This window comes from Cynocephalus volans, chromosome 1 (assembly GCF_027409185.1).
Source record: "Cynocephalus volans isolate mCynVol1 chromosome 1, mCynVol1.pri, whole genome shotgun sequence".
Lineage (NCBI taxonomy): Eukaryota > Metazoa > Chordata > Mammalia > Dermoptera > Cynocephalidae > Cynocephalus > Cynocephalus volans.
The window spans coordinates 225,438,345-225,463,319 of NC_084460.1; the positions used below are offsets into that span (position 1 = coordinate 225,438,345).

At 44.3% G+C, this 24,975-nt stretch overlaps 1 protein-coding gene across 1 annotated transcript; it reads right to left on the reverse strand.

Moving 5' to 3' along the window:
* Positions 1-170: 170 nt before the first annotated feature.
* Positions 171-16,889, reverse strand: NR4A2 (nuclear receptor subfamily 4 group A member 2). Its single transcript, XM_063101132.1, has 9 exons — positions 16,495-16,889; positions 7,089-7,185; positions 5,274-5,397; positions 3,916-4,781; positions 3,002-3,131; positions 2,454-2,617; positions 1,356-1,558; positions 794-972; positions 171-644 (listed from the first exon to the last, which is right to left on the reverse strand). Exons 4-9 carry the CDS (start codon positions 4,777-4,779, stop codon positions 388-390), a joined length of 1,797 nt encoding a protein of 598 aa, XP_062957202.1. The 5' UTR covers positions 4,780-4,781; positions 5,274-5,397; positions 7,089-7,185; positions 16,495-16,889; the 3' UTR covers positions 171-387.
* Between the last annotated feature and the right edge of the window lie 8,086 nt (positions 16,890-24,975).

A 24,975-nucleotide genomic window follows, 5' to 3' on the forward strand; every position in this document is an offset into this window, starting at 1 on the left:
GTGTGTGTGTGTATTATGTCTTAACTGCAACAACCAAGCATGACCAGATATTTCCCACCACACATTAGCAATCTTTCTTGTGAACAATAAATTGATTTTTAAACTGATAATAAAAAGTTTATACCACTGTACTGTGTGTAGTCCGTGTTCTAAATTCAGGATGCCCCGGAGCCAAAATGCCCTTTCAGGTTCTGCCTGCAGGTTAGGAAATAGCAACAGTTTTTGTTTGTTTGTTTTCTTTAGGGATCAAGGGGTTGGGGGGTTACAGAATGGGGGGAACAGCTTGAGCTGAGACAGCTCAGGGGGCTATCTCTGCCCGTGTGACTTGCCCCCTCTAAACAGTTTTAGTTCTCTTTCCAGTTCCTTTGAAGTGCATGGGAGGAGGTCTTAGAAAGGTAAAGTGTCCAGAAAAAGTTTGTCAATTATTGCTGGCGGTGGTACCAAGTCTTCCAGTTTCAGGTAGAAAATGCGCTGTAGACCCTGTGTGCAAAGGGTACGGAGTTCTGGGAGCTTCCCCAACAGTTTGGACAAATAGTTGGGGCGGTTCAACCCCCCATTATTGAAAGTCACATGGTCTTTGAGACAATTTACAATCTTGTTTTGTAGTTCTTCCACTCTCTTGGGTTCCTTGAGCCCGTGTCTCTCTGCAGAAAATACAATCAGAAACAAAAGAAGAATGCACAAGGCAGTTAGCTAGCTTTTAGGTCCAAGGAGGAGCTGTGACAAGGAAAAGCCAGGATAAATCCCGCTGGGCAGTTCTGAAGGGAAAGTGCCCTGAGCCTGCAGTACTGACCTGTAACCATAGCCAGGGCAGCAATGCAGGAGAAGGCAGAAATGTCGATGTTCATATTCTGCAAGTTGGAGGAGAATTCAACAATGGAATCAATCCATTCCCCAAAGCCACGCACGCATTGCAACCTGTGCAAGACCACCCCATTGCAAAAGATGAGTTTACCCTCCACTGGGTTGGACCTGCAATTAATACCAAAGAGAGAGAGGGGAGAAAAAGAGAGAGAGAGAAGCTAAACAACTAATTACTTGAAGGGCAATAAATGAGGGATTTAAGAGGCACCTAATTACTGAAGAGTTAATAAAATGTAGACCAGTGGACCTTGAAAGGGTTTAATTTCATAACAATCAAGAACGCCCCCCATACCACCTCCATTCCATTCATCCAAGGCTTCTGGACTCACTCCTTCCCTTCTCTTCCTTTTGTCTTTAATCTTTTCCTTCCTTTTATCCCCCTCTTTCATTTCCTATCTGTCCTTTTCTCTTTTCTTTTTGCTTTCCTCCCTTTCTTTTCCTTTCTTGATTCCTCTCCACCCTCCTCCCTGGATTGCTTCCTCCCTCATTACCTGTAAGCTAATCGCAGGACAAACAGTTCTAAGAAAGCTGATTCAAAAAGCAGGTCCTGGTCAGCCTTCGGTAGGTCAGCAAAGCCGGGGATCTTCTCTGCCCAGCCTCTGATGATCTCCATGGAGCCAGTCAGGAGATCATAGAATTGCTGGATATGCTGGGTGTCATCTCCACTCATCTGATAGTCAGGGTTTGCCTGGAACTGGAATTTCATTTTAAAAAGCACTTAATGAGGTTCTGTAAAATATATAACCCGTGAAATTGCTAACCCCGTTTCTAGTAGGGGAGCCAGGTTTTTATAACAATTAAACCTCTCTCTGACCAGTAAGGAAATTAGATGTTCCGGGGCAATTAATTCAATTAGGGATGGTGCTATGAGGTCGCTGCTTTAAATATGTAAATTACCATTTCCATACAGACTAAATACAGTGTGATCCAGCCCTGGGAAACGTTCACTCTTATCTCCACAAAACAATTGACACGTTAGTATTCATGCTAGTCCCAGAGTGGGTCTCAAGCTGAAACGCCCTTTGCAAATCTTAATAAAACTGCAGTTGCTTTTAGGTTTGCCCAACATACTTCCTCCAATTAAAGCTTGCACTTTTTTCACAGCTGGAGTAAAAAAAGGAATCTGACCATCTGATTCCCCCACCTCACTGCCATTCCTTGCACCTGACCCCCACGCAGGCCCCACATCCTTTACCCAGATAGTGCCAGAAAGGGTGAGGATTAAAGCATCTCTATGGAGGACTGGAGATAAAGTAGACCTGAGTAGATTTTGCACAGCCTCTGGCTTTTGTATTAAAAGCATTGCTGTGTATGGTGGTAGTGGGAGCAGGGGTGGGGGGTGGAGTAGTGGGGGTTCATAGAGATTTGACTCCTGTGGCATGTCCTCTCCTCCTTCCTCCGCCCTGTTCTCATGTCTACACCCCCAGCTAGAGGATTGTCATGTCCTGTGGCTCTGCCCAGAGCTGTGAGGCATATAGCCTTGCTTGCCTCCTTTACCCCTTGGGTGTGGGGGTTAGTTGTAGGTGTGGGGAAGGGGTCCTGCCCATCGGTTGGTTTGTCCGCATGATACCCCCCCGCCAGCTTCTTACCCTGGAATAGTCCAGGCTGGTCATAGCCGGGTTGGAGTCGACATGGGCCCTGACGAGGGCACTGATCAGACTCACCGGGGGCGAGGGGGGAGAGGGCTCCTGTGGGCTCTTCGGTTTCGAGGGCAAACGACCTCTCCGGCCTTTTAAACTGTCCGTGCGAACCACTGCAAAGGAACAGCCCTGTTAGCGACGCTCCCCGGAGCCCAGGCCCAGCTGCTGCCTCGGCCACTCCCCCGGGAAGTTCGCAGCCGCGGGGCGCCCGGCTGGGCAGCTCAGGGCCCATTGCTTGTAAAGCCCTTACTGACAAAAAGCATTAAAAATGCTGGGTTATTTTATGTCTTCCACCAAATGGGTCATATAGTTGAAGACGAGAAGGGCCTGGCGGCTTTCTCTAGGGGAGGCTGGGCAGGCAGGCAGCTGAGGGGGCCTGGAGGCCAAACAGAAGGATGGGGGGGACCGAAGACCCCCGGCTCTGAGAAATGGAAATTGGGACTGAGGTCCAGCAGTAGTTTCCCCCGGGCGCAGACTGGTCACTTGCCCCGACCTACCTTCTTTGACCATCCCAACAGCTAGGCACTTCTGAAATCGGCAGTACTGACAGCGATTCCGGCGCCTCTTGTCCACTGGGCAGTTTTTATTTGCTAAACACACGTATTTCGCGTTTTTTTGCACCGTGCGCTGCAAAAGGAGACAACACAGGCCGAAAATTATTTTTTTTTTTCTCTTGAAAATCCAGCAACCTGGAGGTAATTTCTAAATGGCTGGGATATATGTTCCCTCCCCACAAACAAACACGTACACACAATTTCTTTCCTTTTCCTTTTCCTTTTCTCTTTCTTTTCTTTTTCCTCCCCCAGGGCATTTAACAGAAGGAAAATTGATAGCGTTAACATTTGAGCTAACCTTGCCGCTCCTTGCTGTGTTTTATATGCCAAGAGAAGGAGAAGGAGACGCTCAGTAAATACAAATCCGTGGGCATTCATATTATTTACATTCCTTGGAGACCTTCTCTATTTAAAATGATAAGATTATTCAATCAGGATGGCGAAATAAAGAGATCACTTAATTTGACCATAGGGAATTCTGTTCCACTTGGTTAGCTCAGACACGGTTCTCTGTCCTAACCAATTTCATTCTGAACAGGGAAGACAGCTCCTAGCACATGCAAATGACCCTCTTCCAACTCTGGCTCCAGCAACTTCTGGCGGGGGCCCGCCGGGTCGGCTGCGTGCAGGGGATGCGACCCCGGGTCTCCCTGTCTTCCTGCTTCTTTTTCTCAGACAACCCCAAAGCCCTGCCAAAACCCGTGGGCGGCTGCAGGGCGGCCTTGGAAGACCCCGAAGTTTTGAGCACTTCAGGGCGAGCTCGGGCTGGGCTTCCGGCACCAAAGGGAAGGGGACTCTCACGGGTCCCGGGCACTAGGGGGCCGTTAGGTGCCTCCTCCACCCCCGCCCTTGCTCACCTTAAAAAAGCCTTTGCAGCCCTCACAGGTGCGCACGCCGTAGTGCTGGCAAGCCGCGTTGTCGCCGCACACCGCGCACAGCCCCTCGTTGGAGGGGGAGCCCCGAGATGGCGGCGAGGGCACCTGCGTGTCGAGCAGCTGCGACGCGTGGCCGATCTGCAGGCCCGGGAAGCCCATGGAAGTGGGCTTGCGAATGGGGTTGGGCACAGCGAAGGTCTGCCCGTCCACCACGTGGTGGCTGCCCGCCGGCTCCGGGTTCATGGGGACGTGAAGGGGCCCGTCGAAGCGCATCTGGCAGCTAGACACCGGGGTACCCGGGGGCGACTGCTTAAAGGAGAAGAGGGAGAGGCGGGAGACGGGTGTTTTCCTCTGCTCGATCATGTGTGTAGTGGCCACGTAGTTCTGGTGGAAGTTATGGAGAGACCCCGGGTCGTCCCACATGGGGCTGTGCTGCACCTGGAAGCCCGGGGTAGTAGGCGTCGGGGGAGAGGAGGGCTTGTAGTAAACCGACCCGGAGTGCGGCATCATCTCTTCGGACTGGGGGGGCAGATGGCTGTGTTGCTGGTAGTTGTGCATCTGAATGTCTTCTACCTTAATGGAGGACTGCTGTCCGGACAGGGGCATTTGGTACAAGCAAGGTGGCTTGACGTCGTAGCCTGTGCTGTAGTTGTCCATAAAGGTACTGAAGCTGGGGAGAGAAGTGGTGGCAGTGATTTCAGTGTTGGTGAGGTCCATGCTAAACTTGACAAACTCTGGAGTTAAGAAATCGGAGCTGTATTCTCCCGAAGAGTGGTAACTGTAGCTCTGAGAAGCGGGGCTGGCTCCTTGAGGCGAGGACCCATATTGCGCCTGAACACAAGGCATGGCTGGAAATGAAACAGGGTGATATACACTCAGCCTGGTCAACTGAACACTTTCTCCCGGGCTCGGGTACACCTGGAGCTACACCGGCAGCTCTCGGCGGTCAGACAGCAAATAGGGGGCGAGAGGAAGGGCGGGAGAGGGCGAATGCTGCTGAGCAATGGTGTAAGGCTTGGAAAGACTGATCAAATAAAGACCCAAAGCTGAAAGCTATTGAGGGTCTACACTCCCGGCTATTTCCAAATGTCTCCCTCCCACTTTTTCACAGCCAATCTTGCTCTGATGAGCCTCTTCTCTGAAGCTCGGGTTCAGCAAGCTCTTTCTAGAAACGACCCTCTAGAAATAAAGTTGAATTGCATAATGAGAAAGGTGTTCTCAAAGGCAATGGGTCTGGCAAGCCTTAAGTTAAGGGTTTGCCAGACAAGATCCCATTGACCTGTTTTTTTAATGTTTAGGGAGCTCAGGAGAGGGAATGAAAGAAATGAAGTTGCACTAACCTTCAGCCGAGTTACAGGCGTTTTCAATGAAATTAAAGGTGGACAGTGTCGTAATTCAGTGAAGGACAACGTTTCCAAGATTTTTAGAAAAGCAATGGGGAGTCCAACCAGTCTGCTCTCCTCCCTGAAATACAGATACAAGGGAAGCTTCAGGGTGTCTTCCCGACAAAAATTCGGCTGGGCATATGTAGACTCATCAGGCAGGCCTTTCTATGTCCTCCCTGTTTCGTTGGAAATTAGTGTGTATCCTTTACCAAACAGAGCAGTTAAAGTGAGTGTGTAAAAGAGATGGCTGGAAACAACAGAAAATGCCACCCATTGCATGATGTAAACAGTTGCAGAGAGAGGATCCTGAAGGAGGAAAGGTATTCCATGAACTTATTTAATATTTAAGATATAACGAATGGGTCCCTTTGCTAGAGTGTTAGTGGAGGGTTCATTTCCATTTTAGTTTGATTCAGACCTGAATAAGAAGAATGGAGTTTAAGAGAAAATACAGCATCAGAACCTTCTCTTGACTTGTCTGTGGTGAAACTGGCTTCTCTTTTGGGAAGGGAGAAGAAAGTTAGTAGAAGTCAAGAACGTAAAATGAGAAAACAACACCTCCCCTTACAAAATGAAAGCAAGGCCTGGATCTACAAGAAGGCAATTTGAATGGAAGCATCTAGGTTTCTTAAGTGCTTTTGACAGATCACTGGGATTGAAGATACAGATGAATTGGTGTTCACTTTTCAGCATCTTTAACAGCCAAGGGGTGGGATGATGGGGTCCTACTGTTCCAGGAGCATCTTAGGTCAATAGCAGAGGGAGGAAAATACTGCTTAAAAGGTATTGGCACCAATGTTAGAAGTGCTTCCTAGTACAGCAATCTGAAATCCTTCCCTATAATGCCTTCCATGATCTGCCACTTGCTGGAACAAGGCATTCTTCTGTCCTAGTAATTTTCAGATGTTCCCACTTGGAAGGCATTCTAGAGCATGGACAATCTTATTACTAATGAAAAAGAAAACCAAACATCCACTCCTTCTGTTCTCTCCCCTCCCCCGTAATCCTGCTTCATGGGGGTGGGGAGACGGGGAGGTTAACCAGAAAAAGCAGAATGGAGACTCGACCTCCACAGCACTTGGGGATAGGTCTGTTCTGGATTTTAACCCCTTGGTAGCTTCACAATTCCATAACTGTACTCTTTACGTATTCATATTCTCTCTCTCTCTCTCTCTCTCTCACCCCCCTCCCTTCCTCCCTCTCTCCCTTCCCCCCGCCCACTCTAAAATACCCAAGGACGGCATATGTCAAAACCAGAAATTTCAGGCAACTTAATAACTGGACACTCTTACTCAACAATACCCGAGAAATATCGACACGCTGGCCAGCCACGGTGACACAGTTCCCAAGCAACGCATAAACTGAAGAACTTTCTCCCACTGTCAGTTCGCGGGCAGATTCCCTCGTATACTCGAGACTTGGAGTCTCCGGCTACAAAGGCCAAAATCAATTCTGCTCTAAGAGCAAACTTTGCGCACATTTCCGCGGGCAAGTCCGCAGCTCGCAAAACTGTGAAGTCTCCCTTCCACGTCCACCAATGAGGAACCTGGAAGTCTCTACTGGGAGCAAACTCCCCGCTAGTGCCAAGGCCGGGTTTCGAACAAATGTCCCCAGTAGCTGCGCGCACCCACTCCCCATCCTCCGGCCCCACTCGCGCTACAAGCCACAGGCGTCCGCTTCCAAAGACCTGTCCCACACACATGGAAAGAAGACGTGCAAAAGAAGGAAGAATAAAAGCCCAAGCGAGCTGCATGGGCTGCACCTACTCACTTAGGAGTTCTCCGCGTCTCTCTTCATTCATTCAACTCTGCCAAAGTGCAGTTCCCTCTGGAAGCCCGGGTGCCGGGGTCGGGAAGGAGTGGACGAGCTGAGCGAAGGGAGTAGAGACACCGCCAGCGAGTTGAGAGCAGGGGCAGGCGGCCGGCCGGGCAGGCGAGCGGGACCGCGGAGCCGTGCGCGAGCCGCCGGGCGGACTGGCCCTGGCCGCCAATGTGCCTTTGTTTATGTGGCTCGCGCTGCCGCTGCCAACATGCACCTAAAGTCTCCGCGCGTCAGCGCGCGTCAGCGGCCCGCCGCCCAATCGCCGCGCCGCCGCGCTCCCTGGACTCCTGGCCCGCGCTCGCTTTGGTATATTTCCGACCTGACGTCACGAACAGGGCCGATTTTAAGGTGGGAACCGTTCTGCCTTCACCTTGGTAGCCGGCTTGGGTGGGTTTTTTGGTTTCTTTGGTTTTTTTTCCGAAAGAGGTGTGACCTCTCCACCCAAGTCCGTGCAGCCACAACGTCTCTACACTTCACCTTCCCCCAAGCCCCTGCACCCTCACGGCCGCTCGGCCGCTCACACGTGGGGAGGGTGCAACAAAAGCCCGGGCGGAAGGGAACGCTGGCGTGGGCCAGGTAGCCTGCACCTGGAGCCACACGGGATGGGGTGGGCCTTCCAGCCACTTGGGCTGGAAGAGGGTGGGCCCTCACCTCACCCACCCACCCTCGTCGTCCCCCTTAGCGGAAACGCATACAAATGTCCCATGACACAAGAAGTTCAGAGGGTACAGACAGGGTGGGATGGGTGGGATTTCCCTAGCCCCGTACATCCCCTTTTCATCCCTTTTCCTGTCCCTGGCCTCCTCCTCCTCTGTCATTGTCTCTCGCTCGCTCGCTCGCTCTCACTCTCTCTCACACACACAGTCCGCGCTAAAACGGAATGGGAGTAGGGGGCAGGGCCTATTTTCCTGTGTCCCCCTCTTTCCTTGCTGTGCCCAAGCTTGAGGGAGGACGCGGTGCGTGGGGTGGAGGAAGACAGTGACCCAACCCCTTAGGAACCTCAAAAGGCAGAGTGAAGCGTCGTCCGCTTTTCTTTCGCAGACAATGCGGCCGAGCAGCAGGCAACAGGTGTGCCTTCTGCAGAAAGGTGCTCTGATCTCACCTTCTGCCATCTCTACCACTTTCAACACTCCCCGGTACCCACCAACTCCCAACCCCTTCCACGAGTTTTAGAGAAATAAATCGACCTTCCACTGAAACACAAGGGCCATCCCAGCCTCAATTTGAGACCAAGAGGAAAAGATAGGACAAGAAGAGAGGAGCGGCGGGGGGGGGGGGGAGGGGAGTGTCACGGCAAAGCGTGAGGTGTGCCTACAGCCCTCCCCATGGAGGGGCCCGGGCGTGCTGTGAGAGCGTCTCGCTCCCGCGGTCGACCGAGTCGCCGCCGACTGTGCTTTGCCAAGTTAATCCAACCGCCACGCCGAGGGCGCAGGGAGCTTTCTAGCAAAAGAAATGCTGCTTCTCCCGGGCGCCGAGCCCCACTCCCGTACCCCCGGCCCGACCTCGGCGAGCATCCCAGGACTTCTCCAGTGGGGCTGCAAGAGGCTGGGACAAGGGGAGGGAGAGTTCGGAGGCGCCCCCCTTCTCTGCCCGCGGAGAGAGTTCCAGCCGCCCCTCCTCCCCCGGCGTGGTTCGCTTCCAGGCTGCCGGGGTCCCTTTGCAACTGGCCCCCCTCCTGGCGTTCTCACTATGGGCCGAAAGCGCCGTGGAGCTGTCCGGGTTCCGAGGCTGCTCAGCCCTAATCTGCACTCCCGCCTTTGCCCGCTCCCCCCTTCGCCCCTGCTCCCGAGGGGGTGGAGAGGCGTTGCCATCAGGTGCCCTGCGGCTGCCCCGGAAAACCGCGGGCTCTTCTGCGCCGCAGACTCGGGGAAACCTACGTGACCACCTTAAGTTTCCCCCAGATGTTGCGGCTGCCGCTGCCGCCGCCGCCGCCGCTGCAGCTCAGCGGTGCCCTAGCGGACGCGAGAAAAAATAAAACCAGGAAGTGTGGGGGGGTGGGGGGATGCTGTAGTGGCGAGTGAGGGTGTGTGAGGAGGGGGGGTGGGGGAAGGGTGAAGAATCGCTTATTAGCATGAGCTCTGTAGCGTCAGCGCCCCGTGGGCAGAAGCGATTCCACGCGAACGAAAGGGAAAAAGTGAGAGTTTGGTGAACAGGGGAGAAGGAAGGGGGTGGGGGTGGCGGTGACGCAGGGGCGCAGGCATTGACGCACCGGCCAGGCTGGGCCCAAAATAGCAGCAACTGCAGCTCGGAGGCGCCCTCCCGGGTTCCCTTCCCTTCCGCGAGCGAGCTGGGCGCGGCCAGGGGGAGCTTTCCTTGATCCCCGCGGTGGGCCAGGCTCCCAGCAGCTATTTTCAGGCAGTCGGAAACTCAAGCGCAGCAACGCTGGGTTGGCAGTTATTGTGTTTTAATACAGGCCTAGGAAAGCGAAGGCCAGGAGAACTTTAAAGTTGTAACCACCACCCTCTGTACACGAATAGTCTAAGTAGATAGTTTCACTCTGCACACTCCTCCTCCCCCATTGCCACTAAAAACACACTCAATTAAGGCTTGGTTAAGTCTGGGGACAATTTGAAAATTCCCTCCCAGAGAGCAAAAAAGTGTCTTGGAGTTCTTAAAATGAGCTCCAAGGAAGCCAAACATTGTAACGTAGTGCGTTATTCTTTAAACAGCAACCTGTCGAGTATGAATTCTCGATAACAGAGCCTTTGCCCAAGTCTACTGCACCCAAGACCGAAAGGCAGCCTTCACAGCAGCTTATTATAATTATTATTATTAACTAGAAATGGAGTGATTAGACATAACATTAAAATGAGAGCAAGAGGGGACTTTTTCCCTTCCACTCTACCATCCGTGTAAGAGTTATCTTCAAATGCCTATTCTGGTTTCTGGGAAGCGTTACTACTTCTTAGGAAGACACGCCGGATGTGGATGTAAGACTGATAAGCTTGCTTAAATCAATTATTAGATAAGCTACTTCTTAGGTTGGGGGTTTGGGTAGGGCTCGGATGTGTTTGGGGTGGAAAGGATCCAGGATGCAGCACACGGATCAGAAAGTGTAAAGGAGAGCTATGCTCAAAACCACGTACTCCTGTTTTTCCTACCAGATTCTGATGGGATGAAGTCTCAGTAGTACCGCCAATATCTGTAATTGACTGATTCAGTCAGTAGGGGGCCTGACTCCACAACGTTCAAGAGAATATCACACACACACAACTAGCTATTTACTACTTAGACTAATCCCGAAGAGAAAGAATGCGGCAGGCCCAAATATTCATATTGCGCTGGAATTTATAAATAACTACAAATCTTTGATTTCCTTCTATGTTCTTCAGAAGGGAAACAGTTTAACACATGGGATTACGTTTATAATAGATTTTCTTTATTTCCTCCTGCCCATGTTTAAATCACTAGTAGGTCACAGGGGGAAAAAAATCAAACTATAATAAAATCTCCCATTTTATCACCAAGCAGTTCAAATTGGCATACAGTTTGGAAAAATGAAAGCATGTTTTAAAATCCTATGATTACATGTTTAAATAAATTATAGTTTAGAAGGATTCCTGTGGGTGTATTTGCTAGTACATAAGAGAATGCCTTTGTGCACAGAGGCTTAATTACACATATAATGGAATCAAAATGTAGAACTGAACAATCTTTCAGAAAATGTTAAAACGATGCTTTAGGCAAAAAGAAACTGAAATTCTGCATTTATATGACTGAAACCCTTCCAGATTCTTGAACATAAACAGTTCAAATAAAGTATTTCATATTGCAATTAAAATGACAATAACGGGGTTTTTTTAGGACCTGGCATCTGATATATCTTTAAATTATTGTCATGTATGAATGTGTGAAGTTACCCTACAATGAAGGTCTATTTTCTTAATAATTTTAAATAAATGGGAGTAAAAATTGGTCCTATCCATAAGAAGCTTCCTCTTTTGAAACCAATTAAAATAAATTACAAATTACTATTAATACATACTATTAGATGACCTCAGAAAAATGGTTAGGAAGGAAATGTTACTATGTTATCTTTTATGATATTAACAAATACTAAACACAACATGTAAACATACTTTCATTAAAAATCAATATAAATAATACATACGTTCATATCTAAAACAAAGTATTTTATTTTATCTATGGCTAAGAAGATTATACTTAATAAAAATTGAGATTTGGGGATAATTTAGAAGGCAAACATGGATGTAACCCCATAGGATTTTCTGTCTTAAAGCATGGGAAAGAGGCCTTTAGGAATTTATTTCACAATTCTCCCCAAATGAATTCAGAGTTGACCTTAGAATGCAAATATAGTGAAACAGACATACCTGTCATGCTGTAAGACTCAAGTCAACTTTAAGATATTCCATAATAAAATTACTTAGCGCAACCTAGTTTAAGCATTAAAATGATATGTATATTTTAAATTATATTTGGAAAAACTTTCATTCACAGCATTTGCTGCCATTCAGATGGCAGTTTTTACATAAGCGAAAGAAGAAAGAAAATTTCACTTTGAAAAAAATGTTTCTGAAAAAACAATTATTTTTTTACTGTTGAAAGTTTTTTTTGCTGTTTTGCTTTTGCCGTTTCATTTGCATTGATAGGATATTAATCAATGAAATTGTTTGTTCCTTCCCCATAGGATGCTTTGAGAACAAGTCAATTGCTTCATTGATATTCACATTTTAGGTAGTTGTGGCTTTTATTCAGTTTTATTCAGCCCAATTTTCACCAAAAACAACTTTACACAGACTTTAAAAATTATTTCATACTTTGAGTCAGATCTCAGTTCTAGAAATGGATAAAGACGTGCAGAAGAAAACAAAATCTTTTTCTAGAAACATCTACATGTAAATTAAAATTTAAAACTGAACATATGGTAAAACCTCATGCCACTCAAAAAGTATTTTGCATAATAGCAATCCTCCATCTTTTCATTAATACTTGACTTACAGTAACCATCTCCTAAATATCTGCTTTCATATTAACCACTTAATATTTTCTTATGTAAGAATTCTTTATTAGGCAAAGAAGGATAACTTTGGTTTTAGATTTCATTGCTAATTTCAGTAAACATGGGAGTCATCAGGTCCTAAAACACATTTTAAAGATTCTGAAAAAAAGTTGCTATATGCTAAGAAAATATCAAAGACTTGAAATTCTAAAAGTAGCTAATAACATGAGTAACCCTAATAGTATTAGGTGGCATTTCTTTAAGTAGATAAAATACAGACACTTTGCAACAGTTTTGATATGTAAATCACAGCTGGCTAGTTTCTGTTCTACCTTTAATAATAAAATAGCCACTTCTGAGTTTTTCTTCAGACTGAGAGGTAGATAGGAACCTCTCAACAACAAAAAAAAAGGTATTGATGTATTATGATAAAGACATATCTGCCCTTTTCCTCATCATAATTCTGCAATTATCAAGAATACAATTTTAACACTACAAAAGTAACTTATAGTAAGGACCCTTACAGTGATAACTAATAAATCTAATTACCATATCCTTTGAATAGATGTAATATAATTTCATTGCTCACTTAAAAGTTCTAAAGTTAACAGCATAAACTTGAAGTTGAGTAATTAAGTAATCCTTATATAGACACTTATTAAAGTATTTATACATATTATCTTAAATCTACATCTATCATTTTGCCAATTAAAATTAGGACTTTAATTGCAATTAAGTAATTTAATTGCCAATTGAACAGCAAAATTGCTAAGTGACTAATTTTAATGCCTATTTTAATTACCAATCATGACTGGGGAGGGAGCTAATCAAGTTACATCAAGCAGTACCAGAGTAATGATGTGGAAAAAAAAAAAAAATAGAACAAACATTCAAGGCTACATGCTTTAAAAAAAGAAACATAAATTAAATAAATGCAAAACAATCTTATAAATGTATAAAAATACTGTATTTCAATATCTTAATACAGAATATCAAACAGAACAAGATTAATTAATGAGGCCTCTGTCAATCTTCAGTCAAAGTAAGGACAACCAAAGTCAAAATTTTATGGGGTATTTGCATGGCACTCTATTAACCCAGATAAAAACAAAGCTGCAGATAGCCGAGAATAAAAGACTGTTTTCCTGCTTGGCTGGTTAAATATTTATAGATTGACAGTTTAAAAACAATTCTTTTAATGAAATGCTATCAAAGAGAGAAACAAGCTTCTGAATTTGAAAGGCAAACAGGGTAAGTGCAATGGGACTATACTCTTTCCTGAGGGCTCTCCCCCCACTCTAACCCCACTCACTTGAAAGAGTTCTATTAGAGGCCTAATGCCTATTGATCACTTGTCCCATGCTACCTTGAGAAAAACATAAATTTGGCCAATCTTAAATATTTAAAATTTGTGAGTAAAAATAAGAAAACAGCTAGGATTACATCACAATTAAAATTACTTAGAATGGGAAATACATCTAGTTCTAATAATCTTTCTTCATTTTCAGTTATAATAAACATGCCAGCTCAAGATAAAGGCAATAAAACAGCAGGCCACCAGAAACACTGATGAAAAGCTTCTTGGCCAATACAAACTTTTTAAAAGTTTTTATAACCAAACTAATTCTCAGATTAGCATTACAGAAAAGCAATATTAAAAGAAGGAGGTGAAGTTGAGAGCTCAAAAAATAGACAATAACAATTCAAGTACTTTCTGGCTATAGGGTTCCCCTTGGCAGCCAGCCTCTTCATTTAGAGTAACAACTGACATCTACCAAAACTTCGTTTAAAATAAGTCAGGGGGCAAGATACATATCTTGTTTTGGTTGCATATATTCTTATGTAAACCAAAAATATAGTTTATGTCTACAAAAGGGCCCCAAGTTATTCATGAAATATATGTAATGTTATAATTTGAGAAAAAGCAAATAGTGCTACCTGGGATTTTATTTACTAAAGGACTTGAATTCTGAAATGAAGGACAGCAGGACTTTCAACCTGGCTTTTGAAGGAGGAACACTTTAATATTCACTGGGCCTGACAAAAGGCTGCAATATCTGTTTATAACAATGACAGCTTTATAAGGCAAGTTCTGTGTGACCGATTACAGGACACACTCTCTGCCTATTCACAAGTCATGGAGATGGAGTCATTACTGACATGCTCACCACTGATCATGATTGAAACTAAAGTGCTGATGCTACAGAGAAACAAATGCTCAGCCGTTAAGATTACTGAAAACAGCCCCAGAAAAGAAGGTTGCCCTTCCTTATGTATATCTTAATTTATTCTCTCTAAGATTTTCTGCCATACACATACAACAAAAAATCCTATTCGATAATAACTATCAAGATTATTGAACTAACTCAAGCACCAGGTAACAAATCGTCAGCCATTACCAAAGGAAAAACAAAAAGAAGAAACATTGTCTTGTAATTTCAAAATGATCCTGAACGGGCATGAAGTATAGACAAACTTTCGAAATGTTAATACTTTCTGAAACTTGACATGACTGAGAATATATACAATTTCAGACTGTTCATGTCCAATTTGCTTGTTAATTCACATGAATTAATGTGGTTTACATATTTTCAGAAGCAAAAACTTAAAAGATATTACGTCTCTAGCTCTCAGATATCCCTTAATAGGTAAATGTAAAGTTTAAAAAAACTAAGTTTATTTTACTTTTCTACTTAGTTACTGCTTGTCTTTTAGTGTGATCTATCTGAATTAGTGAATGAAAAATAAGAAATACAGTAAAAGACAACCATGTTTATAATACGAAATAAGAGGTAATCAGTTAAAACATTTTATTAGTCACCAGGATATCTAAAAATAAGACTTGTGAAATATTACAGAATTATTCCACTGGTATCTAAGCAGCGACTTCAGTACGCTGTCACTGACACGTTAGAAGAAAAAACAAACTACCAGTACCACCAAATACATGATTCAAGATACACAAATGGGGGGGACAGGTGAGGAATATTGAAATTTCTTTGCTGACGAGGTCCTACATGCATTTCTTATATTTCATGCTTCCAAGAACTGTTTTCTGTAAGTTAATTTCCAAAGTTTAGGGACAGTTTTAGCTTTTTTTTTTTTTTTTTAATGGAGAATTTCAAATAGTTAATACATTTAGGAATTATATTGAAACAACTCGCAGAAAACACATTTTCTCTAGTTCTTTAATTTTTTGGTTTAAAAGTATGGCGTTGCGAAAGACTGCTCACTCTTGTTTAAGCAACTAGCTCTGGAAGTCGTATTTTCTTGATCGGAAATTTCCAAGACAACAGTTTTGTTAAACTTTATAAATTTTGCACGGGGGGGGAGGGGGACAAGGCAATACAGAAACAGATTTTACAGCCAGAATGATTTGACAGGGCCCCTCAAACTACAAATACATGCTACAGAATTTGAAATGTAGCTCTGTAGCTCAATTTATACCACAGAAATTGTGAGATGCTATCTTCCTGTTGTTATAACGTATCAGGTCAAGGGATATAAATTGTACCAGGTAATTCATTTTGCTGTTCAGAGAGTCATTAAGTTCCTCCCAGAACGTACGTGATTGATATCCCGGGAGGTGAAAGGCTAAAGGAACCATATGGCAACATGTTGCATTCCGTATGCTATCTGCCCATCCGTGCTTAAGCTGCCATTAGCAACATCTGTACCTTACGGAAATCCAGCTGCGCCGACGACGGCTGACGGAATTGTACTTGGGGGGAAATCTAGCTTAGCGCCATTAACTTGAGACTCAGAGTCTATCTACTAGGACGGATGGAAGCTTTCACAATTAGACGAGACGACACAAATGCTTTATTAAAGTTTAATTTTGAACTCCCAATTAGCGAAAGTGCATTACAAATCGATTGCAATTTCCTAGAGGGCACAGCAAGTTCTCTGCCCGCCCGCCACGTGCGAGAGGCTCCAGAGCAAGCTTTCCCAGCTCCCGGCAGCTGAAAGGGGATGGTTCAGAGCTTGGTCTCCATATCCCAGGAAGTCCCTAAGATCCTGGCCAGCCCCTCCTTCCGCAGGGCGGGGGCGTCCAAGGACTGAACCGCCGGAGGGCGGGGTGGGGGGGGGTCTAGTCCTCGGCGGGAGTGGGGGCGAGGGGAGATAGTGGACGAGGGAAGCGCGGCGGGCGGGCGGGCGCGGGGGGCTCTATTATCTTGGCTTCTCGGGAGGAGCCTCAGCTAGTCATTCACGCAGAAGTTTCTCTTTCGCTCTTCGCGCTACACACCCAGATTGGCTTCCTGTGCACAGGCGAGGGGGGCGGGGAAGGGAGCAGAGCGGAGTCCCGAAAGGGCTGCCCGGCGTTCACACCCACCCCAGCTCCCCTCCCCCCACCCAAACAAAGCCCCCCACTCTGGGTCTAGGATACGTTACCTGCCCGGCGCTCGCGGCCCCTCGGTCACCGCATCCCCCGCTGGGCGCGCCTGGTGCAGGTCGCGCTCCCCGGGGCGCACAAAGTGGTCGCCCCCGGCCGGACAGATCCCCCTCTCTCGTCAAGTTGGGGCGTGGGGGGAAGAGCGAGAAACGGGGGAAGTGGAAGCGGGGGCTGGGGCAAGGGCGACTTACTGATAAATCAGAAGAAAAAACAAGCCCGCGCGGCCCGATTCTAGCCCGGGGAGCAAGAGGCCGGTTACTTTTCGGGGGGTCTTGGCCCGGGGGAGGGGGGTCGAGGAGCGGCGGCCCGCCCCCCTCCCCCGGCCCGCGACGGCGGCGGCGACAGCTGCACACACAGAAGCCCATTGTCGCCGGCGCCCGGCGCGCAGCCCCGCGGCCCCGGCCCCGCGGCCAAGCGCGTCAGCCGCCCCGTCAGCCGGGCCGGGCTCCGTGACGCGCGCGCAGCCCGCTCTATAAATAACCCGCCGCCGGGCGGCTCGGGCTGCTTTCCAGTGACGCCGGGCCGGGCGCGGGAGGAGGAGGGCGAAAGGAAACAATAAAGCCGCCCGCCCGCCCGCCTCCGAAGCCTCTCTCCGCCCTCCCGGGCCGCCCTCGGCCCTTTGCGCTGCGCTCTCCTTGCCCCGCCCCGGCCCGCCCGGCGAGGAGCGCTGCTCGCGGGTGGGAAGGAGGAAGCCGAGCCTGCGGCCTCCCGTCCTGCCTGGAGCCCCGGGGCCGGGGCCGAACGCACTCTCCCGGGGCTGGGAGGATTGCCCAGACCCCGGGATGGTGGGGAGGGAATTTGGCGATGAGCTTAGCGGAAGGGGGTCGCTGTATTCTTTCCCTAGTTGAATTATAACCTCTCGATGCTTTCTCCGCTTCCTCATGGCCATTATAGTACAGGTCAGATGTGTTTTTGTGCAAGTCCTCAAAAGCAAAAACAAAACTAAAAACACTTTCGTCTTAAACGTAAACATTATCTAGGTTTTTACGGGTCCAGGCTCACGGTACTGTTTTAATTCCGGGGGTTGTATACAGGAAACCCGGTACAAGCAGAGTAGGGGCATGGGTTCCAGGACTCAGCTCCAGTGCACTTTGCATGTCTTTTTTGGCCTTGAATATAGCATACTTGAATTTTCCAAAAGTGTTCTTGGGACTATCAATTAACGAATGATTAAGACAGTATTTCTTCCTGAACACAATGTCTCTCTCTCTCCCCCCCCCGCCCTTTTTTTTTTTTTTTTTGGCGGTTGCGGGTGCGGGGATCCGAACTCTTGACCTTGCTGATACTACATTGTGGTCTAACCAACTGAGCAGCCGCTGAAACACACAAACAAGGCTGGTGGTTTCTGTTCAACACTAACATTCTAGGATGAAAAGGATATCGTTGAGTACAGGTATAAATTTTCACCAAACTAACTCGAGCACCCGGGCCCTCAGGCTTTTTTCCCTCTCTCTCTTCTATTTTATCAGTAAATCCCCCTTGCCCCAGCCTTCATTTCCATTTCTCCCACATCCCCCACTTCCCTCAGCCCCATATTGACAAATGTGGAATAATTCAGTCTTCTGACACTTTTAATTTTACACATTTTTCAAAAAGAAAATATATTGGAGCCACTTCAAAAAAAATGAATTTAAGTATACCATTAAAAATATTTTAAAAGGAAAAAAAATAGTTTTTGTATGCTTCATTTACATGACAGCAGACATATTTACAGTCTGATGATGTCTTAGGCCCTTTCCAATACCACATTTTCTCATGTGAGTAAATGTATTATGGGTAGCAAATGCACTATGACCACTTTGTCCAATTTTGCCCCCATTTCTGGCTTGTGTGGTCTTTAAGAGGAATTTTTCTGTTGAAAGACGCTAAATTGTCTATCAATGAGCGGTGTTACTAAGACAAGGGGAAAGCCTTCTAATAGACTTTCATCAGCAGTCAGAATATGCCTTATTCTTCTGTCTTCAGGTTGGTGAAAGGAGAAAACATAGAAGTGGTAGAAACAAGTTTAGAGCCAAAACATTTGCTTCACATAGACACCACCAAAGTGTGATCACAACTAAAAGTTAACCAATATTTTTCCAGTTCCAAAAGCACATCTGTCTCTCTTTCCCATAAAATGTTTGATATCTCTAATTTAACTTTGCCTTAAGGGTCTTGCTTCAACTTATGAAGAGGTATTTTTCTTTCATTGCTATTTTCCTAAAACATCCAGCTTCTTACATTGTTTTGAATTAAAGCTCTTTTACTTATTTCTTATCCGTTTCTAATGTAATCAGTTCCATTATCCTGGCCCTTAAAATTTTAACGGAATGAGAACTAGTGTATCCTGGCTAAATTTGAAACATGCCCAATTTTAGAATGGGGGAAAAAGCTTAGTTCTAGGACCAGTAGAAATACAGTGAAACAACAAGTTTTCTGAAAACAAAACAAAACAAAAACAAAATCATGCCAAAGTTTGTGAGATAGGGGACTCAAAATATGGAAAATCTTTTATTTGCATCTACTTGGTAGCCTAAAGCTACCAATTTTTCAAACATAGTGAATGTTTTAGAATGTGGACGTTTCCAAATATTTCTAAATTTTCTGTCTACCTGAGGTTAAATCCTTTGAAAGATTCCTCTATAGTAACAGTATTGAAGAATTTATTAGAGAAACTACTGTGCACTCTCGCCTTATTACTCAGTTAATCCTGATCTATATTTAGAGAGTGGTGCCAGGCAGGTTGAGGCTTCAAAGGAATTAGCACAAATATTTGCCATATCCTGTGCAGTATAGTTTTGGTGATTGAAATGAAAATTCATTTTGGAAGATATCATTGAAGTTATAGTATAAGCAAATCTCAGCAACCTTCAGATAGACAAATAGAAGGTTAACAAGAAAAGTGAAGAGGGATTCTCAGTATTCTAAATGAAAGAAAAGAGACAACCCAGGTTACAGAGCTAGGAGCTTTCCTTATTTAAAAGGCTAAGAAATTCAAGTAGGCAGTGTTTTTAAAAACAAGGTTGACTAAATTCAGCAAAATATGAGTTCCCAATATGAGTTTAAAATATGGACGTACATTCATACATAACCAGCCATTCCAATAAGGTTGTCATGATTTAAGGATTAATCCCTCAAGCTGCACAGACTTTGGTATTTCATTGATGGGAGTCATTGTGAACAACTGTGTTGTTTCAGTATAAATTACCAATGTCAAATCAGGGCTTGTTAACAATGAATTTTTTAAAATCTTCGTGAGGGTTCAGAATCCTAGGACTGTTTGCACTTGGATCTATTCCTGGCTTTTCTTTCCTTTCTGTTTCTTATCACAGGGGGACCCTTCCCTGCAAGCTGCATTTCCAGGGCTTCTTTGTGAGCTGGCTGCCAGCTGGGTTTGACCAAAGGGAAGCATGAGCAGGAAAGTGGAGAGCTGGGCGGAGGTTGGAAAAAGCCAGGGTATTCCCCACCCCACCCCCATGCTCTAGCTCTTGCCAAATGACCTGTGACCCCTGACACTGGGCTCCTGTCACACAGCCTCTTCCTTTTATTCATCAAGCGAAGGAGTTGTAGTGGCTTCATCCTGTTGAAAATCACTGTCCCTCTTTTGGTTTCACAGCTCTTTTGTCACCTGTTTTACAAATTACTTGCATTAAATTCTCCCTGTGCCGAATACTTAGAGCAGTTTCTGTTTTCCTGTTTGGAGAGTGAATCCATACATCCCATTGAGAAGCATTATTGCAAAATCCAATTATTCTCTGAGTTTCTTTTGCTATAAATTCTTTTTTTAAAGGTGCTATTTAAAAGTGCTAAAAAAGAGTTCGGTCCTCAGAAAAACAGAAATAAACTTAATATATTTTTAAAAATCAATTTTCCATGGGCATGATATTAAAAATTATAAACACAAATTATCATATAACTTTACTGTACATTAGTCAGAACAGGGCAAATACTTAACTGAGATTGAGACATAAATTTCATGCTAATAAGAAGGGTGGCATATAATATCTGTCAAGGTATAATTTACATCACACTCTTCTATGAGGCCCACTCATTCACACCTTGTTTGCCAATAATCTCTGCCTCCTCAGATCTTAAAAGAGAAAAAGAGAGAGAAAGAAAAGAAAAGAAAAAAACTTTCTGTATTACTGTCAAAATGCCATTATTTATATCAATCTATGGGATAATATTTTGAAATATAAATTATGTCCATGTTTTTCTTTTCCCTGTATTTTCTGCTGTTGCTTCTCTCCCACCTCCCTACTCCTGTAAGCAGGTCTTCCACTAGGTGTTCATTGTCTCAGGAAGAGGCAAAAAGAAGGGCAAACAAAAATGGTCTATGAGTATTTCTGGCTTTGTTTTATAAAATTTTTAATTCTCACAGAGGAGCATACTAGGATGCAGCCAAAGTATCTTGAAGAAGTTTCAAAGGGTAAAGGATTTCCCTGAAACTGGAAAAAGTATCCCCATGAGCACATAGCAGGAGAGAGAGAAACAGAAAATGATAAGGGTTTTCTGAGAAAGAAACAAGGAACTGCAGGCTGACACTGAATTAGCAGCCCAAGAAGGAAGAAGCCCAGGGTAGACTTGGCAAAGGAGACCCGTGAAGTCATGGTTTTAGCGTGTAGGTGTGTAAGGGGAGATGAATCATCAGACAAGTACTACCTAGTCTTCAGTTGTCTGTACCAGAGATTACACTAGTTCTTTTCTTCCATTTACCAGTATGCACCCAGGTAGCCAAAGTCAGGATTTGTGTGGGAACCACCAGAAAATGTCTCTCTCTTTTTTTTGTTCTCTGTACTTGAGCATGGAAAAATATAAACTGCCACCACAGGGCAAGAGTCTGCTGAAGAATAGAGCCAACACAGAGAAAGTGGATCCAGGAGATGGAGAAGGAGAAATTGGATACTGAAGACATATGAGCCTGGATCAAGCTGCTCCTAGAGCTGGATGTATGACTCTCAAGTTATATGAATAAATTTTTTCTCTTTTAGCTAACGTCAGTTTGGATTGAATTTTCTGTCACTTGTTTTGGAAAGAGCCCTAATTGATATACTTACCCCCAATACCTGTTCAAAGACTTTATACTGGTGCATATTAAGTACAGAACTTACCTGTTAACCAAAATCAATGCACATGCATATGACATTGATTTATTATGCTTCCTACTCCTGAGAAGGGGAAGGAGAGAGTTAATATCATCACACATGTGACATGTCAAAATCAAATGGGAGTGCCCATTTTTAGTTAAACTTCCAAGGAGGATGGAAGTCTTCTTGTTACACAGATATTAGACCCTCCTATCACCACTACAGAAAATTCAACACTGAAAGCTGGAGACATAAAACGTTAACAGCCTTTGTTCCTTGTATATCTCCCACCTCTTTATTGGGGTACTCCCACCTCCAGCTTTGAGTCCTAGTCAAGTAACTGTAGTTCCCCAAATTGCCCATGCTGCTTCATGCATTAGTACCTCTGCACTAGCTCTTTCCTTAGGCTGAAATGAACTTCCTTGTACTGTCTACTCTTCAAGGCACAGATCAAGTGCCCCAGTCTCTATGAAATTTTATCTGACACTGACACTACTCTGATCCTCATACTTCCACCTGCATACCCTAAAATGGATCACTTGCTTGTGTCACATTCAGTACATTCTTCTATTGTGGCCTACATACAATTTTTTTGTTTGTTTATTTCTCTAGCTCTCCTACTACTAGACTGAGCTCCATGAGGGCAGGACTTCTCTTCAATCATCTTGTAATTGTTAGAGGCCTGGCCATTAAGCTATCAATAATTACTTTTGAATAGTGGAAATAAGTAATAAGATAAATGAAATGAATGAATGTGGAAGCAGGAAGATTCATACATTTTTATAGCGGGGAGCTTAGAGTTCACCTAATCCTTCTGAATTAAAATATATACGACAATAGCAAACTATGAATTCTAAGAGAATGAAATTTTTTATTTCATCAGAAGATAGCATTCTGTGTTTCGTTCTTGCATAAATATGGTCATATATTACAAAGTTTAAGAATTCTTATTCTTTAAATTAGGCTACCTTCCTTCTCTCTTTTAAATTGAAGACCTTCTTTCTCTTCCTTTTCTTAAGCATTTTATTACCTATCTATGTCTGATTACTCCCCAGATTTACACAATATTTGTGGCCACATAGTATTTTATTATAGCCAAGAACCAACACATTAATTCAAATAGTAAATAAACTCAGATATCTTAAAAAGCCAAACAAAATATAACTGGAAAGACAAACTTCCACCCACATTTTACAAACACACAACCTTCCACCCACATTTTACAAACACACACACACACACACACACACACACACTCACACTCATATCCACACTGTTTAATAATCCCATGATTTCAACATCTTTTTGGAGAAAGGGAATTGCTGTCACTTGAAAAGGTAACTGTAATGAATCCTATTTCTTATAGACCTGCACAATTTGGGGCATGCTTAGAAGCAGGAGGATGAACAAAGTGGGAATCAACAATAACTCTGCATAAAAATGTATCCAGTTATCTCCAGTTAGGATAGACTCAGTGCAGATTATGGTATATTTGGGAAAATATTTCTCATCCTTAATATGAATTGTCTTTGATAATAACTTGCCCTTGGGATATGTGTATGTGTATGTGTAGAATCCAATGGAAGATCAAGAAGAATAAGGTGGCAAATCTTCACTGCTACTGATGGGCAAGTATTGGAATGAAAACTCCACAGGGACTGTTATGAGAGTCCTTCTGTAGTATTATTTTAGCCTGCTTAACTTAGACTTTGGGAAAGGTATTGCTAAAAATAATATCCTAGGGTCGCAGTGGTTGGGAAAGGGGGATGGACCCTCCATGAGATAAACTACCATGAGTAGGGCATAAAGTTGTAAAGATATGTACTATAGAGATAGGAGGAATGATGTTAATAGGAAAGTAAATAATGGTGAACCTTTAAACAAAGAAGCAATACTCAGAATCAGGATATGCTTGTAAGGGGACCTCTGTGAAATTTTTAAGGTTTTCATTGCTCTATTCCTATGAACTGTTGGGAAAGTTTTATTTAGTGAACAGTTTTTGATAATATAGTGAAGTGTAACCTTCCGCACATCGCACCTGCCAAGGCCAGTGTTGTCCCAAAATCCTACTGAGGAAAGTTCTGGCAAGTAGCAGGGAAATGAGTGGTGGCAGGAGAAGGAGCACAGAGGGGAATGTGGACCCTGAATGAGGTATGGATAAGCAGATAACTCAGGAGCAGACATGGAGAAAACAAAACAAAACCACCACACACAAAAAAAAACCTCTTTCCCAAAGGTAACAAAACTTCCCATCAATTCTACCTTTAAACAATAACCCCCTCCATCAAAAAAAAAAAAAAAAAAAAAAGGCTGTTTCTTCCCTCTACCTTTAACTTTTATAATTTCTTACCTGGACTTTGGCAATAGCCGCCTATGTTGTCTCCTGTCACCTGTCACTTCTTGCTCTGTTCTGGTCCTACACTACACCTCCGCTGTGTCTAAAGGGCACTGTCTCATGTCCTTCACCAGTGCTCTGCCAATACCACCTGTAAAAACCTTCCTGCCTCTGGATTTCTAATGCTCCTTTCATTCTGAGATTTAGATATTCAAAGCTAGTGGATTGGGCCTTTTGTAGAACCATTAAAAATGTGTTGTTTTGTTCAGTTAAGAACTGCCATTAAAGTCATTTGTCATGCTAAGAGGAATCCATTTAAAGATTTATCCATTTAAAGATTACCCAAGTTTTCAGTATTGAGACAGATGGCATCACAGTAGAAGCAGTGATGTCCTTGAAAAGCTGTCAATTTTGTTTGGGAAAGTAAATGTTCACATAGTGATCAGTAAGGCTGGTGGGATATTAGTTTTTATAATTCTATATTTCCACCTAATATTTCTGGTCCTATGTGAATCTGGGTGTGTAGAGACGGTAATACAGTGTCTGAGAGAGAGCATGGAGAGGTCCATGAACACAGATTTATGGATATAGATGGACTTGTTCCGACACATTACTGGTAGAATTCTTGGACTAGGCTCTTCACCTCTGCACCTCCTCATTACCATGTTAAATCAGGGGAGGGGCTTTATAGTACACAGCCTGCTTTATTTTCTGAAAGTTACTTATTTCTAGCATTTTCAGGAGTCTTCTATGAAGTTCATACTTGAATTTCTAATATGCACAATAGATGGGGTTTATAAATACACAGAAGAGAAAGGAAGAACCTGAAAATATTCCCCTCTATCCATCCCAGTAAGTCATGCAATTGCAAAAAGAGACCCAGACATAGTTTTGAAATCCAGTCTGGAATTTCTGTTACCCCCCCCCCTTTTAATATCTCTGATCTATCTCAAAACAATAGAGAGCATAAAGCTGGTATATAGAGTTTTGTCCTCATCAGTAATTGTAGAAAATTACATCATGGATGTCTTCACAAGTATTATTGACATAAGATTTCTCATATACCAACAATGACTTTA

Coding starts and splice junctions, on each gene's coding strand:
- NR4A2 (XM_063101132.1), bottom strand. CDS start 4,779: ATGCCTTGTGTTCAGGCGCAATATGGGTCCTCGCCTCAAGGAGCCAGC. Junction 1,559..2,453: donor CCAGCCTGGACTATTCCAGG/GTAAGAAGCTGG, acceptor ATGAAATTCCAG/TTCCAGGCAAACCCTGACTA. Junction 645..793: donor TGCCCTGGCTATGGTTACAG/GTCAGTACTGCA, acceptor TATTTTCTGCAG/AGAGACACGGGCTCAAGGAA.